Source organism: Bubalus bubalis, chromosome 16 (genome assembly GCF_019923935.1).
Source record: "Bubalus bubalis isolate 160015118507 breed Murrah chromosome 16, NDDB_SH_1, whole genome shotgun sequence".
Taxonomy (NCBI): domain Eukaryota; kingdom Metazoa; phylum Chordata; class Mammalia; order Artiodactyla; family Bovidae; genus Bubalus; species Bubalus bubalis.
In genome coordinates, this window is record NC_059172.1 from 42,202,195 (window position 1) to 42,222,604 (window position 20,410).

General features: G+C 33.5%; 1 protein-coding gene and 1 non-coding gene across 2 annotated transcripts in view; both read left to right on the plus strand.

The window, feature by feature from the left end:
* The window catches only part of IPO7 (importin 7), a 43,884-nt gene extending 23,682 nt beyond the window's left edge, over positions 1-20,202 (plus strand). Inside the window, exons 6-25 of the mRNA XM_025266634.2 lie at positions 380-469; positions 2,700-2,794; positions 2,928-3,012; positions 4,909-5,043; positions 5,693-5,792; positions 6,565-6,641; positions 6,993-7,109; positions 8,989-9,078; positions 9,485-9,650; positions 9,811-9,971; positions 10,597-10,725; positions 11,661-11,727; positions 11,811-11,936; positions 12,394-12,491; positions 14,136-14,231; positions 14,681-14,901; positions 15,002-15,207; positions 16,244-16,450; positions 18,139-18,255; positions 19,063-20,202. Coding sequence (XP_025122419.1) covers positions 380-469; positions 2,700-2,794; positions 2,928-3,012; positions 4,909-5,043; positions 5,693-5,792; positions 6,565-6,641; positions 6,993-7,109; positions 8,989-9,078; positions 9,485-9,650; positions 9,811-9,971; positions 10,597-10,725; positions 11,661-11,727; positions 11,811-11,936; positions 12,394-12,491; positions 14,136-14,231; positions 14,681-14,901; positions 15,002-15,207; positions 16,244-16,450; positions 18,139-18,255; positions 19,063-19,160 — 2,481 coding nt within the window. The 3' untranslated portion in view covers positions 19,161-20,202. The remainder of the gene's footprint in view (positions 1-379; positions 470-2,699; positions 2,795-2,927; positions 3,013-4,908; positions 5,044-5,692; positions 5,793-6,564; positions 6,642-6,992; positions 7,110-8,988; positions 9,079-9,484; positions 9,651-9,810; positions 9,972-10,596; positions 10,726-11,660; positions 11,728-11,810; positions 11,937-12,393; positions 12,492-14,135; positions 14,232-14,680; positions 14,902-15,001; positions 15,208-16,243; positions 16,451-18,138; positions 18,256-19,062) is intronic.
* On the plus strand, positions 9,220-9,404 carry LOC112579741. The gene has a single exon (XR_003104077.1). It is a non-coding gene; the product is annotated as a small nucleolar RNA SNORA23 (small nucleolar RNA).
* Positions 20,203-20,410: the final 208 nt, after the last annotated feature.

The window sequence follows — 20,410 nt, forward strand, 5'->3', positions numbered from 1 at the left end:
ATATTATTCAAAAAGAGACCTGTAAAACAATCTTTAAGGATGGTAGATAAAGTATTTGATAAAATAATCATTTCTGCTTTAAAAAAAATTAAGTATCCTGGAATAGAAATTTCCTTAACTCAGTAAAAGATATCGTACCTTATGGTGAAAATTAGATGTATTCCCAGGAATTTGGGAATCAGACAAGAATGCTGACTGTCTTTGCCACAGTTGACCATTGTACATAAACTAACCAAATCAGCCAGATGAGAAATTTGCCTGTCTACTAAAAGAAATGTGGATTGCATGAAGTACGTTTTTTAGGTTTTATAAAGAGTAAAAGGAAGTTGGATTTTCTTTTGTAAAGATTTTAAAATATTGATTCTTGATTTTAATTTAGTATACATTACCACTGGAGCTGATAAACCAACAGAATCTGACAGAATGGATAGAAATTTTAAAGACTGTTGTGAACAGGGATGTACCTAATGTAAGTGTATTTCCTATATCACTGAACTTAAATATTTAGTTACCTTTTGAGAATTTTAATTGATATTTTCTAATACATTCTTTGTGAATGTGTGTATTTTGTGATGCAAGTTTTTCTAAATACATGTTTCATTTGTTTATATATGTGAGTATATTAAGGGAAAAATTATAAAGGTTGTTTTGTGTATTATTTAAGGTGCTTATATATAGCTTGTTTTTTCCATCCTAATTCTCTGTTCTTCAGTTTTTAATTGAGTTCATAAAATGTATCACCTGACATAGTTAGGAATTTTTTTTCTTACAGTGAGAACTTTTAAATATACTGTCTTAGCAACCTTCAGATAAACAATATTTTTTTGTTATTTATTATTAATCAAATCTATAGATACCATGTCCCCAGAATTTATTTATCATATACCTGGAAATTTGTACCTTTACACCATCTTCCAAAACTTACTATAGTAAACATTTTGCAGTTTATACATATATCAAATTATTCTGTTTATACCTTAAAACTAACACAATGTTAGATATCAGTTATATCTCAAAAAGAAACAAAGAGCCTGTAGCTGGATTTTAGTCTAGTGATTTGTCAGACTTGGATGAACTGAAGAAGAACTTGATTTACAAGTTGGTCAGACTTTGTTGTTAGTTATATTACTTGGTTTTAAAATAACAACCTCATAGAGATCTAACTCAAATACTATAAAATTCACTATTTTAGTGTACAATTCATTGGTTTTTCAGTCCCATAAACAGAATTGTCCATAAATAAAAAATCTTATTTTTTTCACATTTAATAACAATTTTTTAAATAACCACAATTTTTCTTTATAATCTAGTTTTCTAGAGAGGTAGCAAATTTTCAATTCCTGAATCCCTAGTGTGTTTTAAGTACTTTTGCATACCTTGCTTATCTAATGTTCAAAAAAAAAAATAAATCCTGAATTTATTTTAAACAGAGGTATAGAAGGGTTATATAATTTACCAACATAATTTTTTTTAGTGGAATAAGTGAGACTAATCTCCTGTTTTGTAATTTAGTTTGCATTTTAGTGCTCGAATTTTTATTTTAAAAATACGCTGAAGAAGTAAATAGGACCTTCCTTCCACTCCATAGAAAAGTGATTTGATGTGTTATTTTCTGTATACATTTAATAGGTATAAAATATAACTTTGAGTTTTCATAACTATATTCTGCATCTTTTTTGGTATCATTTGTAATAATAAACATGCACATATGAGTAAACAGTTTGAGTTGTAGCAGTCATATTCACTCAAGTAACCAGCACCTAGAATATTTGCTCATGGCTGGATCTAGTCGTTCTACCATCACCATTCTAATTTCTAGCACCATATATTAATTTTGCCTGCGTAGAATCTAATAAAAAGGTGATTTTTGTGTGTGTCTACTTTTACTTAATATACTTACGATGCATTCATGTTGTGTTATGGTAGTTCCTTTTTATTGACAAGTGGTATCCCATTGTAAGGATGTTCTATATTTATTTACAAGTTAATGTGTATCTGGGTAGTTTCAAGATTTTAGTGTTACAAATAAGGCTGCTATGAATGTATATGTTTAATTTTATAAATAACTTCCAAAGTAGTTGTATCATTGCTGTCACTGGCAGTGTATGGAAGTTTTGGTTGTTTCACAGTCTCATTTCTTTGTCTTTAAAAATATGTCATGACTGTCTTAGGTCAGTAATATAATGAGCCAGTTCATTCTTTTAATGGTTGTGTAGTAGTCTGTTATGGATGTTCCATAATTAAACATCTCCTTATTAATGAATGTTTAGTTCTTGGCATTTTTCTCTGTTACAAATAGTTTTGTAAATGAATATTTTCATCTGTTTATATATTTAAACTAGTATTCTGAAAGTAGATTTTTAAAATGGAGTTTTTTGTGCCCTTTTGATTTGTGCCCTTTAACTATACTGGTTTTAGTTAAGCTGCTTGCCCAGGCCTTTATTTGTATTATTTGGATCATGACTAAAATGTTTTTGAGTTTAAACTTTTATAAGACTTTGAAAAAGCATGTCCTTTGTAACTAAGTAGTGAAGCAAAACGCCTCTTATAAACAAAGGTTAGTACTTTTCCAAGTATATCCTTTTATAATGAAAGGCCAATGTTGGAGGAGCATTCATGTTTTTGTGAATCTGTTCTGAACTCACTCTATATTCCTTTTAGATTATGTTGTCTGTCATTAAATAAATGTCTCTTTAAAGGAAACACTTCAAGTTGAAGAAGATGATAGACCTGAGTTACCATGGTGGAAATGTAAGAAGTGGGCTTTACATATCTTAGCAAGGCTTTTTGAAAGGTAAACACTTCTCATTATGTGATAACTTAAGTTTTGTTTTTTTTTTTTTCAATCTTCATGATTTGGTGCTATTTTAGTAAGTGCTGATATAAAACATTATAAAGACATGATGGGCATTTTAATGTTCTTTTAGGTATGGAAGTCCTGGCAATGTTTCCAAAGAATATAATGAATTTGCTGAAGTATTTCTGAAAGCATTTGCTGTTGGTGTCCAACAAGTAAGTTTAAGATAATTTTTCCATGTAAAAACATGGCGCTGTTAATTTATCTTGCTTATTTCTAGTTTCTTTGTCATCCAAAGATTGCATGTAGCAGTCTTTAACATCTTGAACACTGTAGTTAGCAAATGTTTTGGTCTCAGGACTTCCTTACAATCTGGATTATGGATTATATTATATGTAATGATATTTACCATTTTAAAAACTGAGACAAAATTTAACAGTATTAATTTATTTAAAAGTAATAGCAAATCTGCCACATATTAATAGAATACATGTTTTTTGTTGTTGTTGTTGAAAATAGCTCTTTTCCAAAATGAAAAATTTTTAGCAGGAGGAAATGGCATCGTTGCACATTTTTACTAATATCTTTAATGTCTGCCTTACTAAAAGGTAGCCATATACCACATCTACCTCTCTATTCATTGTTTTAATTTGTTCTAATGGAAGTAAATAAAGATAATTTGGTCTCAAAGATAAGTTGGAAAAGAAAAGACTGATTTAATATACTTAACACATAATGTTGGAAATTTTTTATATCATGCCAACATTTGACAGTGGTATTTTCTTAAAGGTTAATTGCAATGTAGAGTTTGAAACTATAGCAATAAACATCTCATATTCTGTTATATTAACATTCATTGGTTTGGTATTGTACTTTGAATGGGTCTTTTATCCATGTATGATTTTGTAATCCTGCCTTGGTCATTGGAAAATATTGACTTAGTGGGTCAGTGGCAATTTTCTGAATGCTAATTGATTTCATTATGTAACTTTAAAAATTTTCATTCATTCATATCACCACTGATCTTATCAGAAGTATCTTTAAATATTTAAAAGCTGTCAAGTGGAACTAAGTGGTGGGTGTAAGATTTTGAGAATTCTAGTTTTGCTTGAAGTCTCGGATTTTAATACCAGTAACATATTCTCACTTCAGTGAGAGGCTCATTTTGTTCATTTTTGAGGGGAAAAAAAAAAATCTGCCATATACACAAGTCTAAATAACCATAATTTTTATCAATCAGTTTTTCGTTCAAGCTTATGGTATTTGTTGGAAAAAACTTTTTCATTTCTGACTCTTGTTTCTCTTCGAAATTAATCTTTCGCCTTTTACTGAAGGTTTGCCTTGGGAGGGATAGGCAAGTGTTGCTTCATTTTTTTTGAGGCCTTGTGAGATAAACAAGGCCCCCCCAAAAAAGCTGTTTCCGCTTTTCTTCCAAGCATTGTACTTTGGTGTGTAGCAGAAGTGCTGCATGTATGCATTACTGGTTCGTGAAGGACATCGCTAAGGCAAGTTTGTTCTGTGATTATGTGGCTGTAAAGAAGATGATGACTGCTAGCACCCTTGAGCGCCGCTCTGTTGGCTCCTGTTGGGCGCCTGAGGTTTTACCACCGCCACTCTCGTATCGTTGATGCAAGTGTCAACACAGCAAAAATGGCTAATAATGTCTGAGCATTATTATGAAAATAGTTTTGACCTGTCAGACCCTCTGAGGTCTGTGGAACATATTTTAACAACTGCTATTCTCAAATATCAAAGATGAATTAGAACTCTTAGCAGTCATTAATTGCTTAAATGGTTTGGGTAAGATTTTCCTAAAAGTTGATTTTAACAATATAGTGCTGTCTCAGTGGTGTGTTCATAAATAGCATATGATTTTTTCTTCTTGTATTTAATCAGAAACTCATCCTTTGATGTACAATGTTACCTCAATTTGTTTATTTTACTTTGGGAATAAATATAGTTCTCCAATACATAATTTAAAAAATTCCTTTTTAATAGAATCTGGTGGTTATTTTATGATGATGATCTGGGTAGTGTCAGATGTTTTTGCTAGCTTGTAAATGGTTAAACTCTATTTAAGCTTTGGGTTTTGATCAAATTTTTTTTCAAAGGTTTTATTGAAGGTGTTATATCAGTACAAGGAGAAGCAATATATGGCTCCCCGAGTTTTACAACAGACGTTAAATTATATTAATCAAGGAGTTTCCCATGCTCTCACCTGGAAGAATCTGAAGCCTCATATACAAGTAACAATTTTCTATCTGAACTATTTTTCTAGAAAATATAATGGAAATAACATTAATTATCAAAAAGGTTGAAAAAATCCATTTTTTAATGTGTGTTACTTGGTTTAGTTCTGATAGTTTTATATTAGAAAAATAAAGTAACACCTTGAAAAACCTTATAAAAGGTATTTTGTGAATATTCAGATTATTTGTTTAATCTGAAACTATTACCTAAAAATTTGCCTTTAAGTTCTGTTAGATCATGATTAGTTTAACATGACTAGTTAACATGTAATTTGGAATAGACACAGGACTATTGCACCAAATTACTTCTGAGGCTAATTGGCTTATGTATTGTTTCCAGTAGTGTATTTGCTTTGTTTTTAACTGTAGGGTTTGATGGACTAAAATTTCACTTTGTATTTTCTAAGAATACTTAATTGCTATGTATGTATACATGTCTTATTTGACATGTGCCTTACCCTTATTGCACAGAGGGTAAGATTATGTACATTGGTGGTTGATCTGAGAATGCATTTTAATGCATTTATATTTTACTGAAGTTTGATATTAAGCTTTGAAACACATGCTGTAGAGTTATTTTTATTTTAGCACTTATTAGAAATTTGAAAACTGAATTAAGGTTACTTTCTTAACTTTTAAATTGCAGGGCATTATCCAAGATGTTATTTTTCCATTGATGTGCTATACAGATGCTGATGAGGAACTTTGGCAAGAAGACCCTTATGAATATATACGCATGAAGTTTGGTGAGGACATTTTACTTTTTTAGAAACAAAATACGTCAGTAGTTAAGGTTCTGTATGATAAACCTTGAATATTAAGGCCTCACCTTTGGAACTGAAAAATCTCCCATTATTTTAATATAATTTATCCATTGTTAAGTCATTTGGGAAGCTTTTCATTAGTTTGGTCATTTGATAATGATAATCCTCATTTTTAGCAGATGTAAATACAATAATGTTAGTAGGTTATGACTGTTGGATATACCTCTGGCACATGCCAGAACTGTTAGAAATTCAAGGGTACACCTTAACACTAAGTATCTGAACTGTGCTTTTGGATCCCATGTCAGTCATCATGTGTATGGAAGTTGAGAAGATGGCATACGGAAAGCTGGAGTCATACGGAGTCTCTGCATGGAACTAAAGAATTGTAATTTGGCTAATGTTGAGTATTAGTCTTTCTTCCTACCAAAATCTTAGGTACTTTCAGTAGTTGGTATTTTTGTGACCCCATTGTGAAAATTCTCACAGTAGTGGGGCTTCATATGATAGAAAATAATCATTGGGAGAAGTTAATGGATTAAGATTTAATTCGTACAGAAAAGACAAGGCATTAGGCTTTTGCAAAATTCTTTGGAGATCTGGATTTGTTTTCATGTTTGTCTTTGAAGATTTAGTGAAAATTTAAGGTCCTTTTTTGTTATCACTGAAAATCATTTGTAAACTATATGAAAATGTTTGATGAAAAATTTGAAATTACTATTTTTCTATATTCTGTGTTAATTCTATTCTCCAGATGTATTTGAGGATTTCATCTCTCCTACCACTGCTGCCCAGACGCTCTTGTTTACAGCCTGTAGTAAGAGGAAAGAGGTGGGTTATTTAGTATGTGGATAACTTTTGCTTTAATATTTAAAATATGTTCAGATATACACTTAGGATGTTTTTTTGTTTATTTTATTGAAGTATAGTTCATTCACAGTAGTAATTTCTGCTATTCAGAATAGTGATTCAGTTACATATATAGTTTATCACAGGGTATTGAATATATTTCATCCTGCTATACAGCAGGACCTTGATGTTTATCCATTCTGTATATAATAGTTTGCATTTTCTAAACCCAAACTTTTAGTTCTTAATGGTTACTTAAGATCATCTTGTCATCAGTGTTTTAGAAGGATTTTTGGATATCCGGTAAAGCAGTACTTTTCTCTGTTAATCTAGGTACTACAAAAGACTATGGGATTTTGCTACCAGATTCTCACAGAACCAAATGCTGATCCTCGAAAAAAAGATGGAGCCCTGCATATGATTGGTTCTTTAGCCGAAATACTTCTGAAGGTATTTGTGTGTGTGTGAGTGTGTGTGTGTGCGCACACGTGCATGCAATTAGTTTGTTTTAATAGTGGCAATTGAGATAAAACTGAATTGAGGTATAGTTCATATACCAGGGAACGCCCTGTAGCTCAGATGATAAAAATCTGCCTGCAGTGCAGGAGACCCAGGTTTGATCCCTGGGTTGGGAAGATACCCTGGAAAAGGGAATGGCAACCAAATCCAATATTCTTGCCTGGAGAAGTCCATGCACAGACCGTGGGGTTGCAAAGAGTCGGACACTACTGAGCAATTTTCATATACCATATGGTTTGTCCATTTAAACTATACAGTTCGGTTGTTTTTCTTATAAAGAGTTGTGCCACCATCAACTCTAATTCCCAAGAGTTTTCATCATCCCCAAAAGAAACTTTTAGACATCACTCCCCATTTTCTCCCAAATCTCCTAGCCCTAGTTGTTATCTCCTTTATGTCTCTGATAATGGATTTTTCTATTCTGGACATTTCATATAAATGGAATACATACCTGTGACTTGAATTGCTGATGAAATGTTGGGAGACTGCTGGACTGTTTTCCAAAGTGGCTGTACCATTTTTTATGTATTAATTAGCAGTGTGTGACGATGGTTCCAGTGTCTTTGTCTTTATCAACACTTGGCTGTTGTCTGTCTTTTAAAGTTATAGCCATCCCAGTTGGTATCAAATGGTAATTTCACTGTGGTTTTAATTTACATTTCCCTCACGACTAATGATACTGAGAATCTTTTTTTATGCTTATTGTCCAGTCTTCCTTGGAGAAATTTCTGTTCAAATCTTTTGTCCATTTTAAATGAAGATATTTATCTTTTTACTGTGATTTGTTAGAGTTCTGATATATATATATACATATATGTGTATATATATATATATATTTTAATCTAATTTTTTTGGCCACACTGGGTGGCTTGTGGGATCTTAGTTTCCCAGCTAGGGATCAAACCTGGACCCTTGGCCGTAAAAGTGTAGAGTCCTAACCTCTGAACCACCAGGGAATTCCTTGTATATTCTAAATGCTATGCTTTTAAAAAGCTTTCAAATACAGTTGACCTCTGAACAACACAGGTTTGAACTGTTTTCAGGTTCACTTAACGTGGATTTTTTTAAGTAGTAAATACTACAGTTGGTTGAATCCACAAATGGAGTTGTTTGAATCCACAGATGCAGAATCACAGATATTCAGGGCTAATTGCAAATTAAGTGGCAGATTTTCAACTGCACAGAGGGTTGGTGTGCCAACCGCCTCATTATTCAAAGATCAGCTGTATGTGATTTGCAAGTATTTTCTACCATTCTGTGGATTATCTTTTATCTTTTCACATTCTTGATGGTGTCCTTTAAGGTACATTTTCTTATGATTTTGAAAGTGTCTTCTATATTTCTTTTTTATTGCTTGTGCTGAAGATAATTCTTTTTGCATGAATTATTTTCTTTTCATATTGTATTAAATTGTAGTGTTTTTTCTTCTCAGAAAATTGGTTTTGCTGGAAATTTGTAAACCTGAATATATCCCTTCCCATTATTACCTTGAGAGCAGAATATTTCTCAATCTATGCTGTATTGTTCATGTAGAACCTTTCCAGAGGTTCTTTCATTATAATAATTTTATAAGAGAAAAATGTTTTGTAAGATAAGGAATAAAATTAACCATTCTTCTCTTACTTAAACACCACTGGTGTTCATGTCCAACATAATTGCTTTGTAAACAAACGATGTAAAAAGATTTAAAAATGTATAGTGATTTTGATGTTAATGTTTGAGAATTAAGATGTTTTGACACCATTAGTCATTTTAAGGATTTGTGTATCTGTTTGACATTTGAGATGATTATATTTGTTTATTTTTACAGAAAAAGATCTACAAAGATCAGATGGAATACATGTTGCAGAACCATGTATTCCCTCTCTTCAGCAGTGAACTAGGCTACATGAGAGCCAGGGTATGTTTTAAAGCTGTATTGTTTTGTATATTTATGTCTTATAATGAATAACTGCTTATGTGGACTTTTATATGGAAGCTTTTAGATGTTCACTTTAAAACCCTATGTTATCCTAGACTTTTGTGTTTCTGTAAATGGCTGCTCATAATGTGTGCATAGTTTTCATCTGTGTCTGATAGCAGCATCTGTCTGTGTTTTGCATTCAGATCTTGCTATCCACACAAACATCATGCAGCCAAAGAGTAAGTTGGGATCATAGTACTGGTCTAGTGTTGTCTCTTTTGACTTCATCTACCACTGGCCAGCCTCCAAATTCCCACACAAGAACTTTGGCACTAGAAATATTGTCACATGGTAGAATTTAATGTAAGACACCTATAGTAACTCACTGCATTTTTTTTTAAAGGCTTGCTGGGTCCTTCACTACTTTTGTGAAGTGAAGTTCAAAAGTGACCAGAACTTGCAAACAGCCCTAGAACTGACCCGAAGATGTCTGATAGATGATAGGGAAATGCCTGTTAAAGTGGAAGCTGCCATTGCACTTCAAGTGCTGATCAGCAATCAAGAGAAAGGTAAAAGATTTGTATGTATAAGACATAGTCCTAAAAACTTGACATATTGTCTTCCTTTTCATTCTAAGGTATTTCTTGTTTACTCTTTGGTATATATTGATTCAGGTTTTAAGGAGTTTTAGCTGTTGGCACCAGAAGTTTTTTCCTCTTTCTCTTACAGCTAAAGAATATATCACACCGTTCATCAGACCCGTCATGCAGGCTCTTCTTCACATTATAAGAGAAACAGAAAATGATGATCTTACCAATGTAATTCAGAAAATGATCTGCGAGTACAGTGAAGAAGTTACTCCTATTGCAGTAGAAATGACACAGCATTTGGTATGTTATTTGATCAGTAATGTATGCATTACTTAGATTACAGCAGGTGTTTTCACAGAGCTTATTGTATATCAGGCATCATTCTAAGTCCTTGATACATATTTTAACTCATTTAATTCTCATACAGTCCTCTGTGAGGAATATTCCTATACTGAAAGAAAATGTGAGTTATGAAAAGGTTAATTAACTTGCCCAAGTTAGAAGGGGTGGGGCTCCTTCTAACTTGGAGTGGATTGCCATTTCCTTCTCCAGGGGATCTTGCCAACCAGGAATCAAACCCTCATCTCTTAGTTCTACATTTGCAGCCGGGTTCTTTACTAGTAGTGCCACATGGGAAGCCCCAAATGTCAGCCAGTAATACTAATGTTCATAATATTAAGCATTTTCTATGCCTTGCCTCATTTAATCCTCACAGTATCTCTGTGAATATGTCAGGAAAAAGAGGTCAAGTAGTCTGTTTGAAGTGACCCAGTAAGTGGTAGAGCAGTACCATTGACTATATAATATTAATTGATTTGGAAATGCCAGTTGTGCTGTCTTAGAACATTTTAAAAACTATGTTTTAGACAAAAATATGTTTATACTGCTTTAAGGGCAAAGCTTAATTATATTCTCTTCAATGTAGGCAATGACTTTTAATCAAGTAATCCAGACTGGGCCAGATGAAGAAGGAAGTGATGATAAAGCAGTTACTGCTATGGGAATCCTGAATACCATCGACACACTTCTTAGTGTAGTTGAAGATCATAAAGAAGTAAGAAAATAATCCAGTGCTGTAAAAGTTTTAGGGAATTTCAAGCCATTCTTCATCAGTTGTTTTGTGCTTTTGGGGGGCCCTCTGACATATAGTCTTTGGTCATCTTCTCACATATCTTGATTTTTGCTATCTTTTAACTAGTAGTACCCTTTTCATAGTACCTTATAAATATTTTAGAAGGAATAGGAGGGAGGTATTTGTATCTTTGCCTCAAAGCTCTGAGTTTGGGGTTACCTTTCTCAGATCTAAAGGTATAGTGATTCCTAGGAAAACTTACTCTCGCTAGTTTTCCTTTTTAATAAAAAATTTTTTAGTTAGGGTATAATCCGTATAACATATACCACCTTAACCATTTTTAGGTGTACACTGTATGTATTCCAAATGGATGTCCTGCTTCCTGCACTTTTTAACATTATGATGACTGTTAGGAATTTGGGATCCAATTGAGGATCATACTGATAATTAAAAGGGGAATTTGTATATTCTATCTATCTTGTATGACTTGGGTGCACTGCTCACTGTTAGATAAATGGAGCTGACTTAAAAATTTACTGGGAGTGGTAGGATTAATACCTTCTTTTAAATAATTTTTCAGTAAGCTATTGATTTGTATCTCTGTTAACTTCACTTACATTTGGCTGAATTACAAGATTTTAGTCTCTGCAGAATGATGTGGCTCCATTTTTATAGGATATTTTTTTTTCTTATAGTAAACTATACTTGTTATTTCTTGTTTGTCTGATTGTAATGGTATTGTATTAAGTTTCATTCCCAGATTGATTCACAATTTTGAAACATTCCATTTTGAAACAAAGGCTTAAAATAATTTGTTGACAATATTGACTTTACATGTAAATGCATTGAATTATTATATTATTTAACAATTCACTCAGTGTGCTGCAATTCCATATGATTTTTTTCTTCTCTTTTAGATAACCCAGCAGCTTGAAGGAATCTGCTTGCAGGTCATTGGAACTGTTTTACAGCAGCATGTCTTAGGTAGATACCTCTGATTGTTCAGAGAATATCCTACTACTTCATATGAGCAAGCATTGTCCTAATGACTTGGTATTCTCTTTTAGAATTCTATGAGGAGATCTTCTCTTTAGCACACAGTTTGACATGTCAACAAGTGTCTCCACAGATGTGGCAGTTACTACCTCTGGTATTTGAGGTTTTTCAGCAAGATGGTTTTGATTACTTTACAGGTAGGTGAAGTCATCATAGAAATACTTAGGGTTCCCCCTGTTTGTATTCAGTTTTAGTATATCACTTGAACACAAAGTTTTGCATATTCTTAAGTGCTTCCTTGTTTGGATAAGTTATCAGTAGTAATTAATGCTCCAAGATGACCCTAGCTTTGATTTCCATTATACATTTTGATTTAGTTATCACTTGAGATCTTTTTCACTAAAACACATATTCTTAAGTTTCTGTTTCCTGTCAGTCTTCTTGGTATAATCTTTAACATAATCTTTATGTTTACTAAATATGAAGGAATATACTTTAATAATAGGCTCATTTTGACATTTAATTACAAATGAATAATTAAAAGTGAATGTTAGGGATAAAACATTCAGACTTGCTTCTTTTTCTTAGATTTTTCAGAAACACAGCATTTATGTTAGTAAAGATATTTAACTTACATTTTTTTTATTAATACAGATATGATGCCTCTGCTTCATAATTATGTAACAGTTGATACAGACACACTTCTATCTGATACCAAGTACCTTGAAATGATATACAGTATGTGCAAAAAGGTAGGTCACCCTAATACAAGAACATGTGAGGCTTGTGTTATAAAAAGTACAAAATTGTAAAGAGACATGATACTACATTATGGTAAATATCATATGAGTTTGATATAATAAGGATTATTTAAAAGTTATCAACAAAATGGCTTTGATTCCTAGATCTCTCATTGATGACTTTGACAAGTATTTATGTCTACCTTCTGGTATTTAATTAGAGCTACATTTCTTGATTTTAGTGCCTGGATCTTATCTTCGCTTGTTCCCTGCTAAGTTTTGAATCAAAAGAAGAAAAGGCCAGAAATGATTATCAATGTCTTATAAAGAACATTCTCAGACTCAAAGATACAGAAAAGAAACTAATGGTTGCCAAAAGGGGAGGAAGGGTATAAATTATGAGATTGGGATTAACAGATACAAACTACTATATATAAAATTAATAAACAACAAGCTTCTGCTGATGTTCAAATAAATAATAAACCATAATGGAAAATAATATGAAAAAGAACGTGGATATGTATTAATGACTTCGCTGGTGGCTCAGTTGGTAAAGAATCTGCCTGCAATGCAGGAAACCCAGGTTCAGTCCCTTGGTGGGGAAGATCTCCTGGAGAAGGAAATGGCAACCCACTCCAGTATTCTTGCCTGGAAAATCTCATGGACAGAGGAGCGTAACAGGCTACAGTTCATGGGGTCGCAAAGAGTTGGACACAACTTAGCGACTAAACCATACTATGTGTAAGTGAATCAACTTTGCTCTACACCAGAAATGAATACAACATTGTAAATCAACTACTTTAATAAGGAAAAAAAAAGAAAGGAACTCCTTGGAGGCTGTGGGTTTGCAGTAGCTGTACAGTATTAGTAAATAGCAAGATTATAAAATCTGAAGGTTCATTTTTAAAAAGTCAAAAGTACTAGGCCATTTTTGGAAAATCATAAGATACATATATATGGTGAATGTTGCTTTTTTTTTTTGCTCTTAAGTAGGAGATAAAATGATTGATTGGGGTCCTTTGATATCCGAGTTAGTGTAATTGGTAACATGAGTTCCTTACAGTATTTGTTGAGAACTCTCAGTCTGTTGTTTAAAACCAGACATTAAAAAATGATTTTCCTCCATGAAGTTTTTAGATGTGTTTGTCATCCTCATTCTTTCTGAACACTTAGTGGCAGAATAATCTAGTTATGTTATTATTTATTGCTAATTGTTTATGTTGATGTTCTAGGAACAGAGATAGCTATGCCATCCATACTCCAATTTTAAAACACTTATCCTTAACCCTTTGATTCCTCTAGTGCTAATGAGCATGTGAATTACATGCTTTTATTTCTTGTCTGGGGACAACTTCTGCCATCAGCAGACTGCCTTTTCATCCTGCTCATCTCACAATCCATTGCCAGTATTTTTTTTTTTTTTTAGACACAGTGGTTGTCAACTTGTTACAGTCCAGAATGGCACAACAGGGGAGGTCCTTTGATTATTTAGACCAATGTTACAGACAAACAACTCCAAATCCTTACAGTTCTTTAGACTGTAGTCTGTGCAATCACTCATATTTATTTATTAGACTCTCTTGAATACTTAAGCAGTTACAGACTGATTAAAGGTTTTGAGATGCCTCCTTGCAGTTTATATTTTCTGTTGATCAGGTTCTTACAGGAGTTGCAGGAGAAGATGCAGAGTGTCATGCAGCAAAATTGCTAGAGGTCATCATTTTGCAGTGCAAAGGGCGTGGCATTGACCAGGTCAGTGAAGCCATTAATGATTCAGATTGCAGGATTCAGAGAAGGAATCTTTCCCTCCGCTTTTTGTTTTTGGGCATTTGTTATATATATATATATTGTAGTTTATTATGACACCAAGATAACATGTTAAAATTGTTTAAAATTTAACCAATATTTAATAGTGACCATATATTTAATATGTATGGAAATAAACAAAATGATTACTACAGTAAGGTTAGTCAGTAGGAATATTTTGAATCCATGATTGCTCTTGTGGTGGGGCTCTCATATCAGTGAAGACTGATTTTTCTCTAAAATTGGATTTCCCACTGAAATGCTTCAGCAATAAAAATTATTGGATCATTTAATGGAAAAGTGTTTAGTTGAGGAAACCAGAAAATTAATATGGTCAGGATAGTTAATGCCTGCTATTACTGACAGTTTTGAAATGTTTCGTTCTTTCTCTATAGTGTATTCCCTTATTTGTGGAAGCAGCTTTAGAGAGGCTGACGAGAGAGGTGAAGACAAGTGAGCTTCGAACAATGTGCCTGCAAGTTGCCATTGCAGCTTTGTATTACAATCCACACCTACTTCTCAATACCTTAGAAAATCTTCGCTTCCCTAATAATGTTGAACCAGTTACAAATCATTTTATTACACAATGGCTTAATGATGTTGATTGTTTCTTGGGGTAAGTGACATGTACTGGGTCTTTGTTTATATAACTTTGTGAGGAACTGTGCAAAATTTTTTTAAGGAAAAGAAGAAAATATTTATTTTATTTTTTTCAGGCTTCACGACAGAAAGATGTGTGTTCTGGGCCTGTGTGCTCTTATTGATATGGAACAAATACCACAAGTTTTAAATCAGGTTTCTGGACAGATTTTGCCAGCTTTTATTCTTTTATTTAATGGATTAAAAAGAGCTTATGCCTGCCACGCAGAACACGAGAATGACAGTGACGATGACGATGAAGCTGAAGATGATGATGAAACGGGTAAGGGATTTGCAGTGTAGGAAGCCAGTCTTATTACCTAGTTAGAAATATCACTGGACTTATTCCTTTAGCCCTTCTTCTAATGAAATGTGGGATCATAGCTAAATATTTACACGTTCATTCATTCATAGACTCTCACTAGATTCCCACTGGAGTATCAGGTCCATGAGGGCAGAACTTTGAGCTGTATCTCCATTACATAAAGCAGTTCTAGGCAAAAATGGCACCCCACTCCGGTACTCTTGCCTGGAAACTCCCATGGACGGAGGAGCCTGGAAGGCTGCAGTCCATGGGGTCGCTAAGAGTCGGACACGACTGAGTGACTTCACTTTCACTTTTCACTTTCATGCACTGGAGAAGGAAATGGCAACCCACTCCAGTGTTTTTGCCTGGAGAATCCCAGGGGTGGGGTAGTCTGGTGGGCTGCCGTCTATAGGGGTCCCACAGAGTCGGACACGACTGAAGCGATGCAGCAGCAGCAGGCAAAAATGATTTTTGGTTTGGGGTTTTTAGTGTTTGTGAGCATCTAATACATTTCACCTGTGAGATACTACAGACCACAAGAGTAAAAATAGATGTTGTTTAAGTTATTGTAGTGGTTCCAAAATATGATAATTGCCATTTTTGTCTTTTATCATATATTATCTTAGCCAGCCTTTAAAAAAAAATCTCGTAAAAGGTATTCCTGTGGAAATAACAAACTGTTGCTTTACTATTGGTATTTATTTGGTTTGGTAAATACCATAAGGTTCAGAGCATGCCAAGTGCTGGCTCTCATTCAGTCCATTTTCCAATTTTAGAATCTATGTATAATAGAATACTGGAATCTAGATTATTAACAATTGTGGTAGTTTTCTTAGATTTCTGTGAGAATTTTTTTTTTATTTATTGCTGAATGTGTATTTAAACACAAATTCCTGGAACTCTCCCTTGAATTATTCAGTTGTGATTTTCCAACAATGATCATTGTCAGTGAGTTAAAATGAGTAACAGAATATTTCAGCGTTAACAAGAGCACCTTTTTATGACTTGGCAGAGGAACTGGGCAGTGATGAAGATGATATTGATGAAGATGGACAAGAATATTTGGAGATTCTGGCTAAGCAGGCGGGTGAAGATGGAGATGAGGAAGATTGGGAAGAAGATGATGCTGAAGAAACTGCCCTGGAAGGCTATTCTACAATCATTGATGATGAAGATAACCCTGTTGATGAGTATCAGATATTTAAAGCTATATTTCAGAGTAAGTTTACTTGTTCTATGTAATTCAGATAGTTCCATATGACCCATTTTCCTGAATCAAACTGTTCTTCTTTATGTCTGTCCCCTAAAGAAGAGATTGGGGTATATCAAACCCAAACTAGAATTTGATTTAGGATTGTTAGGCAAAGTAACCAAAGTTACTTCTCCTATTGCCTTAGAGATTCAGAGTATTTTCCTCATCCTGTTATTTTACTTTTATTTAGATCATAATTTTGAAATAGGCACATCATAGGAAAATTGTATACTTCATTGTAGCCTCCCAGGTTTCGCCAGAAGTATCTACCCTTATGTTTCTTGTGTTTGTGTGTGTTTTCCCCCCTGGCTAAACCTGTGCTTACCTATCTGAGAATTTGACCATTTTTTTACATGTATAGTCTTGGGAATCTTTATTCTTTTCTCCTGCTTCACAATGTGTGGCTATAGACTGCTAGGTGCCACTTTTTGTTTTTGATAATCATTTACTTGGATTTCAACAAAATACAACATCAGTATGCTTTAACCTAGCTTAAGAAATTTAAATTGACACTATATTTGAACCTCCTTTCCTTCCAGTTAACTACTTTTCTATTTTATCATCCCTATACATTATGAATTTTGATGTAGAATAAATTCTCTGATAAGCAAAGCATTAATCTTCCAAGCCCACGACAAAGCAATTTTGATGCAAGGTTGCGGAAATGCAAGTAATTGTTTTGGGGCTATGTGGCAGGCTGTTAAAATTGATTGAAGTGCCAAGAACTGACTGGCTTTTGTCCTTGACTTTGTATTTTGTATACTTAAACACATGTTAATTCCTAAATGATGGTTTATAATAGAAGGCTCATGCACAGTAAAGGCAATAAAGTAGAATATCATGAGGAAATGAGTTTTCATTCTTGGGAATTACTCTGTAAAAATTTTTTATTTTGTGGAAAGCCTTTATAGAGAACATTTTCTCTCACTCACTCACCATACACACAGACCCCTTTCTGTAGCTAATTGAAACACAGACGTATATAGTTAGACTTGTTACCATTATTTATCAACTTATCTAGTGCGTGTTTTCATTAAACAGTGAGATTTTTAACACCTGGTCTTGTGATATGCTGGGAAATTTTGTTATTCCTTCTTACGGGTTATATTTGACCATTATTTAGACTATAATATAAAAATATGTAAGTGCTGCAGAGTACCTTTCTATGGAAAGACTACATATATTTAAGAAAGATTTTTGAATAAATGCAGAAAAAAATAATTTACTTTGTACCAGTCATCTCTTTTTTAAGGTTTCTGGGTTTTGTTTTTTAATGTAGGAATTTGAGAATTATATCTAGAATGTGGGAATGTGTCCATTTTTAAGTTGCTTTAACTCTGAATCTTCTAAGGAGTTTGAGTTAACTTTATTTCTAGTTTCCCTACTTTGTTACTTGTTAGATAACAACTGATTTAGGCTCTGTTTACTAACGGTGAGGATTTTGAGTATGATTAGATTTTTGAGGCATAATGCTAAACCATAGATTTTTCCCCTGTATGTTTTTCTCACAAACAATTTAAAATACTGTAGGTAATTATTCGGAAAATATAAACGAGATCAGAATTTCAGTACTGGAGGTAGAGTAGAGGGAACAGAATAGTAGAGAACTACCAGGACTCTTACCGCCCTATTTTACCTTGTTTTCTTTTTGATAGCTATACAAAATCGTAATCCTGTGTGGTATCAGGCTCTGACTCATGGTCTTAATGAAGAACAAAGAAAACAGTTACAAGATATAGCGACTCTAGCTGATCAAAGAAGAGCAGCCCATGGTATGTTACTTGACCCTCTTTAATGCAATTAATAACTTTGATACAGCTTTAAAATTTAAATTTGGTGATTTAAATTATGTAAAAGCTACAGTTGTTGGAAGTGATAAGAAATTCACTCTAATCTGTAGGAATGAGATGAATTTTGGTTTGGGCCACAATTTCTTGATTTTACGTGTAGTTGAAGACTATAATAAGGTTGCTAAACCTCATGGGGCTGGTTTGATAGTGGAAAATTCTGAAAACTGCAGTTTCTTAAAAGTATATTAAAGACATACATCATTTCTTTTCATCAGTAAATGTTTCATGCTTAACAATATATAAATGTTTTTCAATATAGGATATTTTAGGTAATACACATTCTAACAGTTTTGTAGGTCTTAATAACTGTGAGTAAGACTAGTTTTATATTCAGCGAGGGTCCTCCTTATAAAAAAGGAAGTATTTATACCTCCTTTCTAAAGTATTTATATTTGAATTTGCTTGCAGTAAATTCATTAGCTGTTACTACCTTTGGATTTGGATCCTATTGATTCACTGTTTGACTCAAAATAGGGTATTTAAAGATTTTTCTTTTTAAACAATGGGAAGTAAAATTGCCTAAGAAGTCTACAGCATACAAGAGAGTTCATCTTATCTACATATTATACACTTCTCTTCTTTACATATGGAGGGAGAACAGAGACCAAAGCTTGGAACTTCCTGGCTAATATTGGTGGTTTAGCTGTTAATGTCTGTTGGTTCGTTCTGTTCTCCAAAGTAGTAAGCTGATCGAATGCTCTACCAAACGTTTACTTTTTGTTTTTCTAGAATCCAAAATGATTGAGAAACATGGAGGATACAAATTCAGTGCTCCAGTCGTGCCAAGTTCTTTCAATTTTGGAGGCCCGGCACCAGGGATGAATTGAGTTACCACTTTCCTTCCTGCAGTGTGATTGTAGTGAAGAGCTTGTGTTCCTCCTAGTAGCGGTTCCAGAACTGGTTCATGTTATCTACTCTAAACTAATTGATCAATAGATGGACAAAGAAACCCCAGAAGGTGGGACTTGATCATGCAACTTGGCACTGAAAATGAAACTAGAGGGATTTTGGCCGGGGAGGGAGGTAACTCGGGGGGTAGGGAGTATTTTCTTTCTTTTTTGAAGAAAGTAAGGATTTGACTGAAAGTTCAAGTGACACTGTGGAAATCTGCAACAGGAGGGGATGTCATGAAGGCAGCTTTTCTTTTTCTGAGGAAAAAAATAGGCATGGGCTACAGGACTATTTAAAATGTCTCATTTACAGTATAAGCTCAAAGGTAGATGTAATTTTTACACCTATGAGTATTTGTCCAATTTCTGTCTCTCCTTCACCATTGGGTATCTATTCTTTATATGTAAATAAGATAAGGTAATGGATAGCCTTATTCAATCTTCATCATTTTCATTCATCAAAGATTGTTCCTATGTAGATTATTGGACATTTATTGTAGCACTACATAACTGATTAAAAAAAAATCTGTAAATGAATTAGCACTTTCATATTGAAACAAGCCTGCTAGCCTATGTATAAAATAGCAAAATGTTTGCTGTTTATAAAAAGATGGGATGTAATGGGGTGGGGGGCAGGGGTAATTTCAAGTTATTAATTTAAAAATGAATTAGCAATTTTGTACCTGGTGACTTTGTGGTGCACTCACCTCTGATAGTGACTTGAATTCGGTATGTTAAAAGGGGTTAGTGATATTTCATTGCTGCTAAAAATGGCAACTCCCTCTGTGTCCTGTTTTTTTCTTAAAGCTCTCAGTGTACAAGTGGATATTTGGGTACAAGACCTTACTGTAACAAAGAGGAAAGGTGATATTTGAAGCATGTAAATTGGATATAAAGTTCTACTCTTAAAGAGTTAATCGAAGAGTATGACTAAACATCTATATATGCAATCTATTAAAAGAACTTAATTCGGCTCTTATGTCTTGATTTGATTGCAGTTTTTTTCTAATTATAAATTTTTTCCTCATTGATCTATTTTTATCCTATAACTAGAAAGAATAGGAAATGCACACTTTTAAAATTGACATCTAACACCTGCCCACCTCCCTTTCCCATCTCCTTTGCCCCTCTTGTTGATGCTGGTATCTGATAGGCTGAAGGCACAGGGTTCCCTCCAAAAACCACTG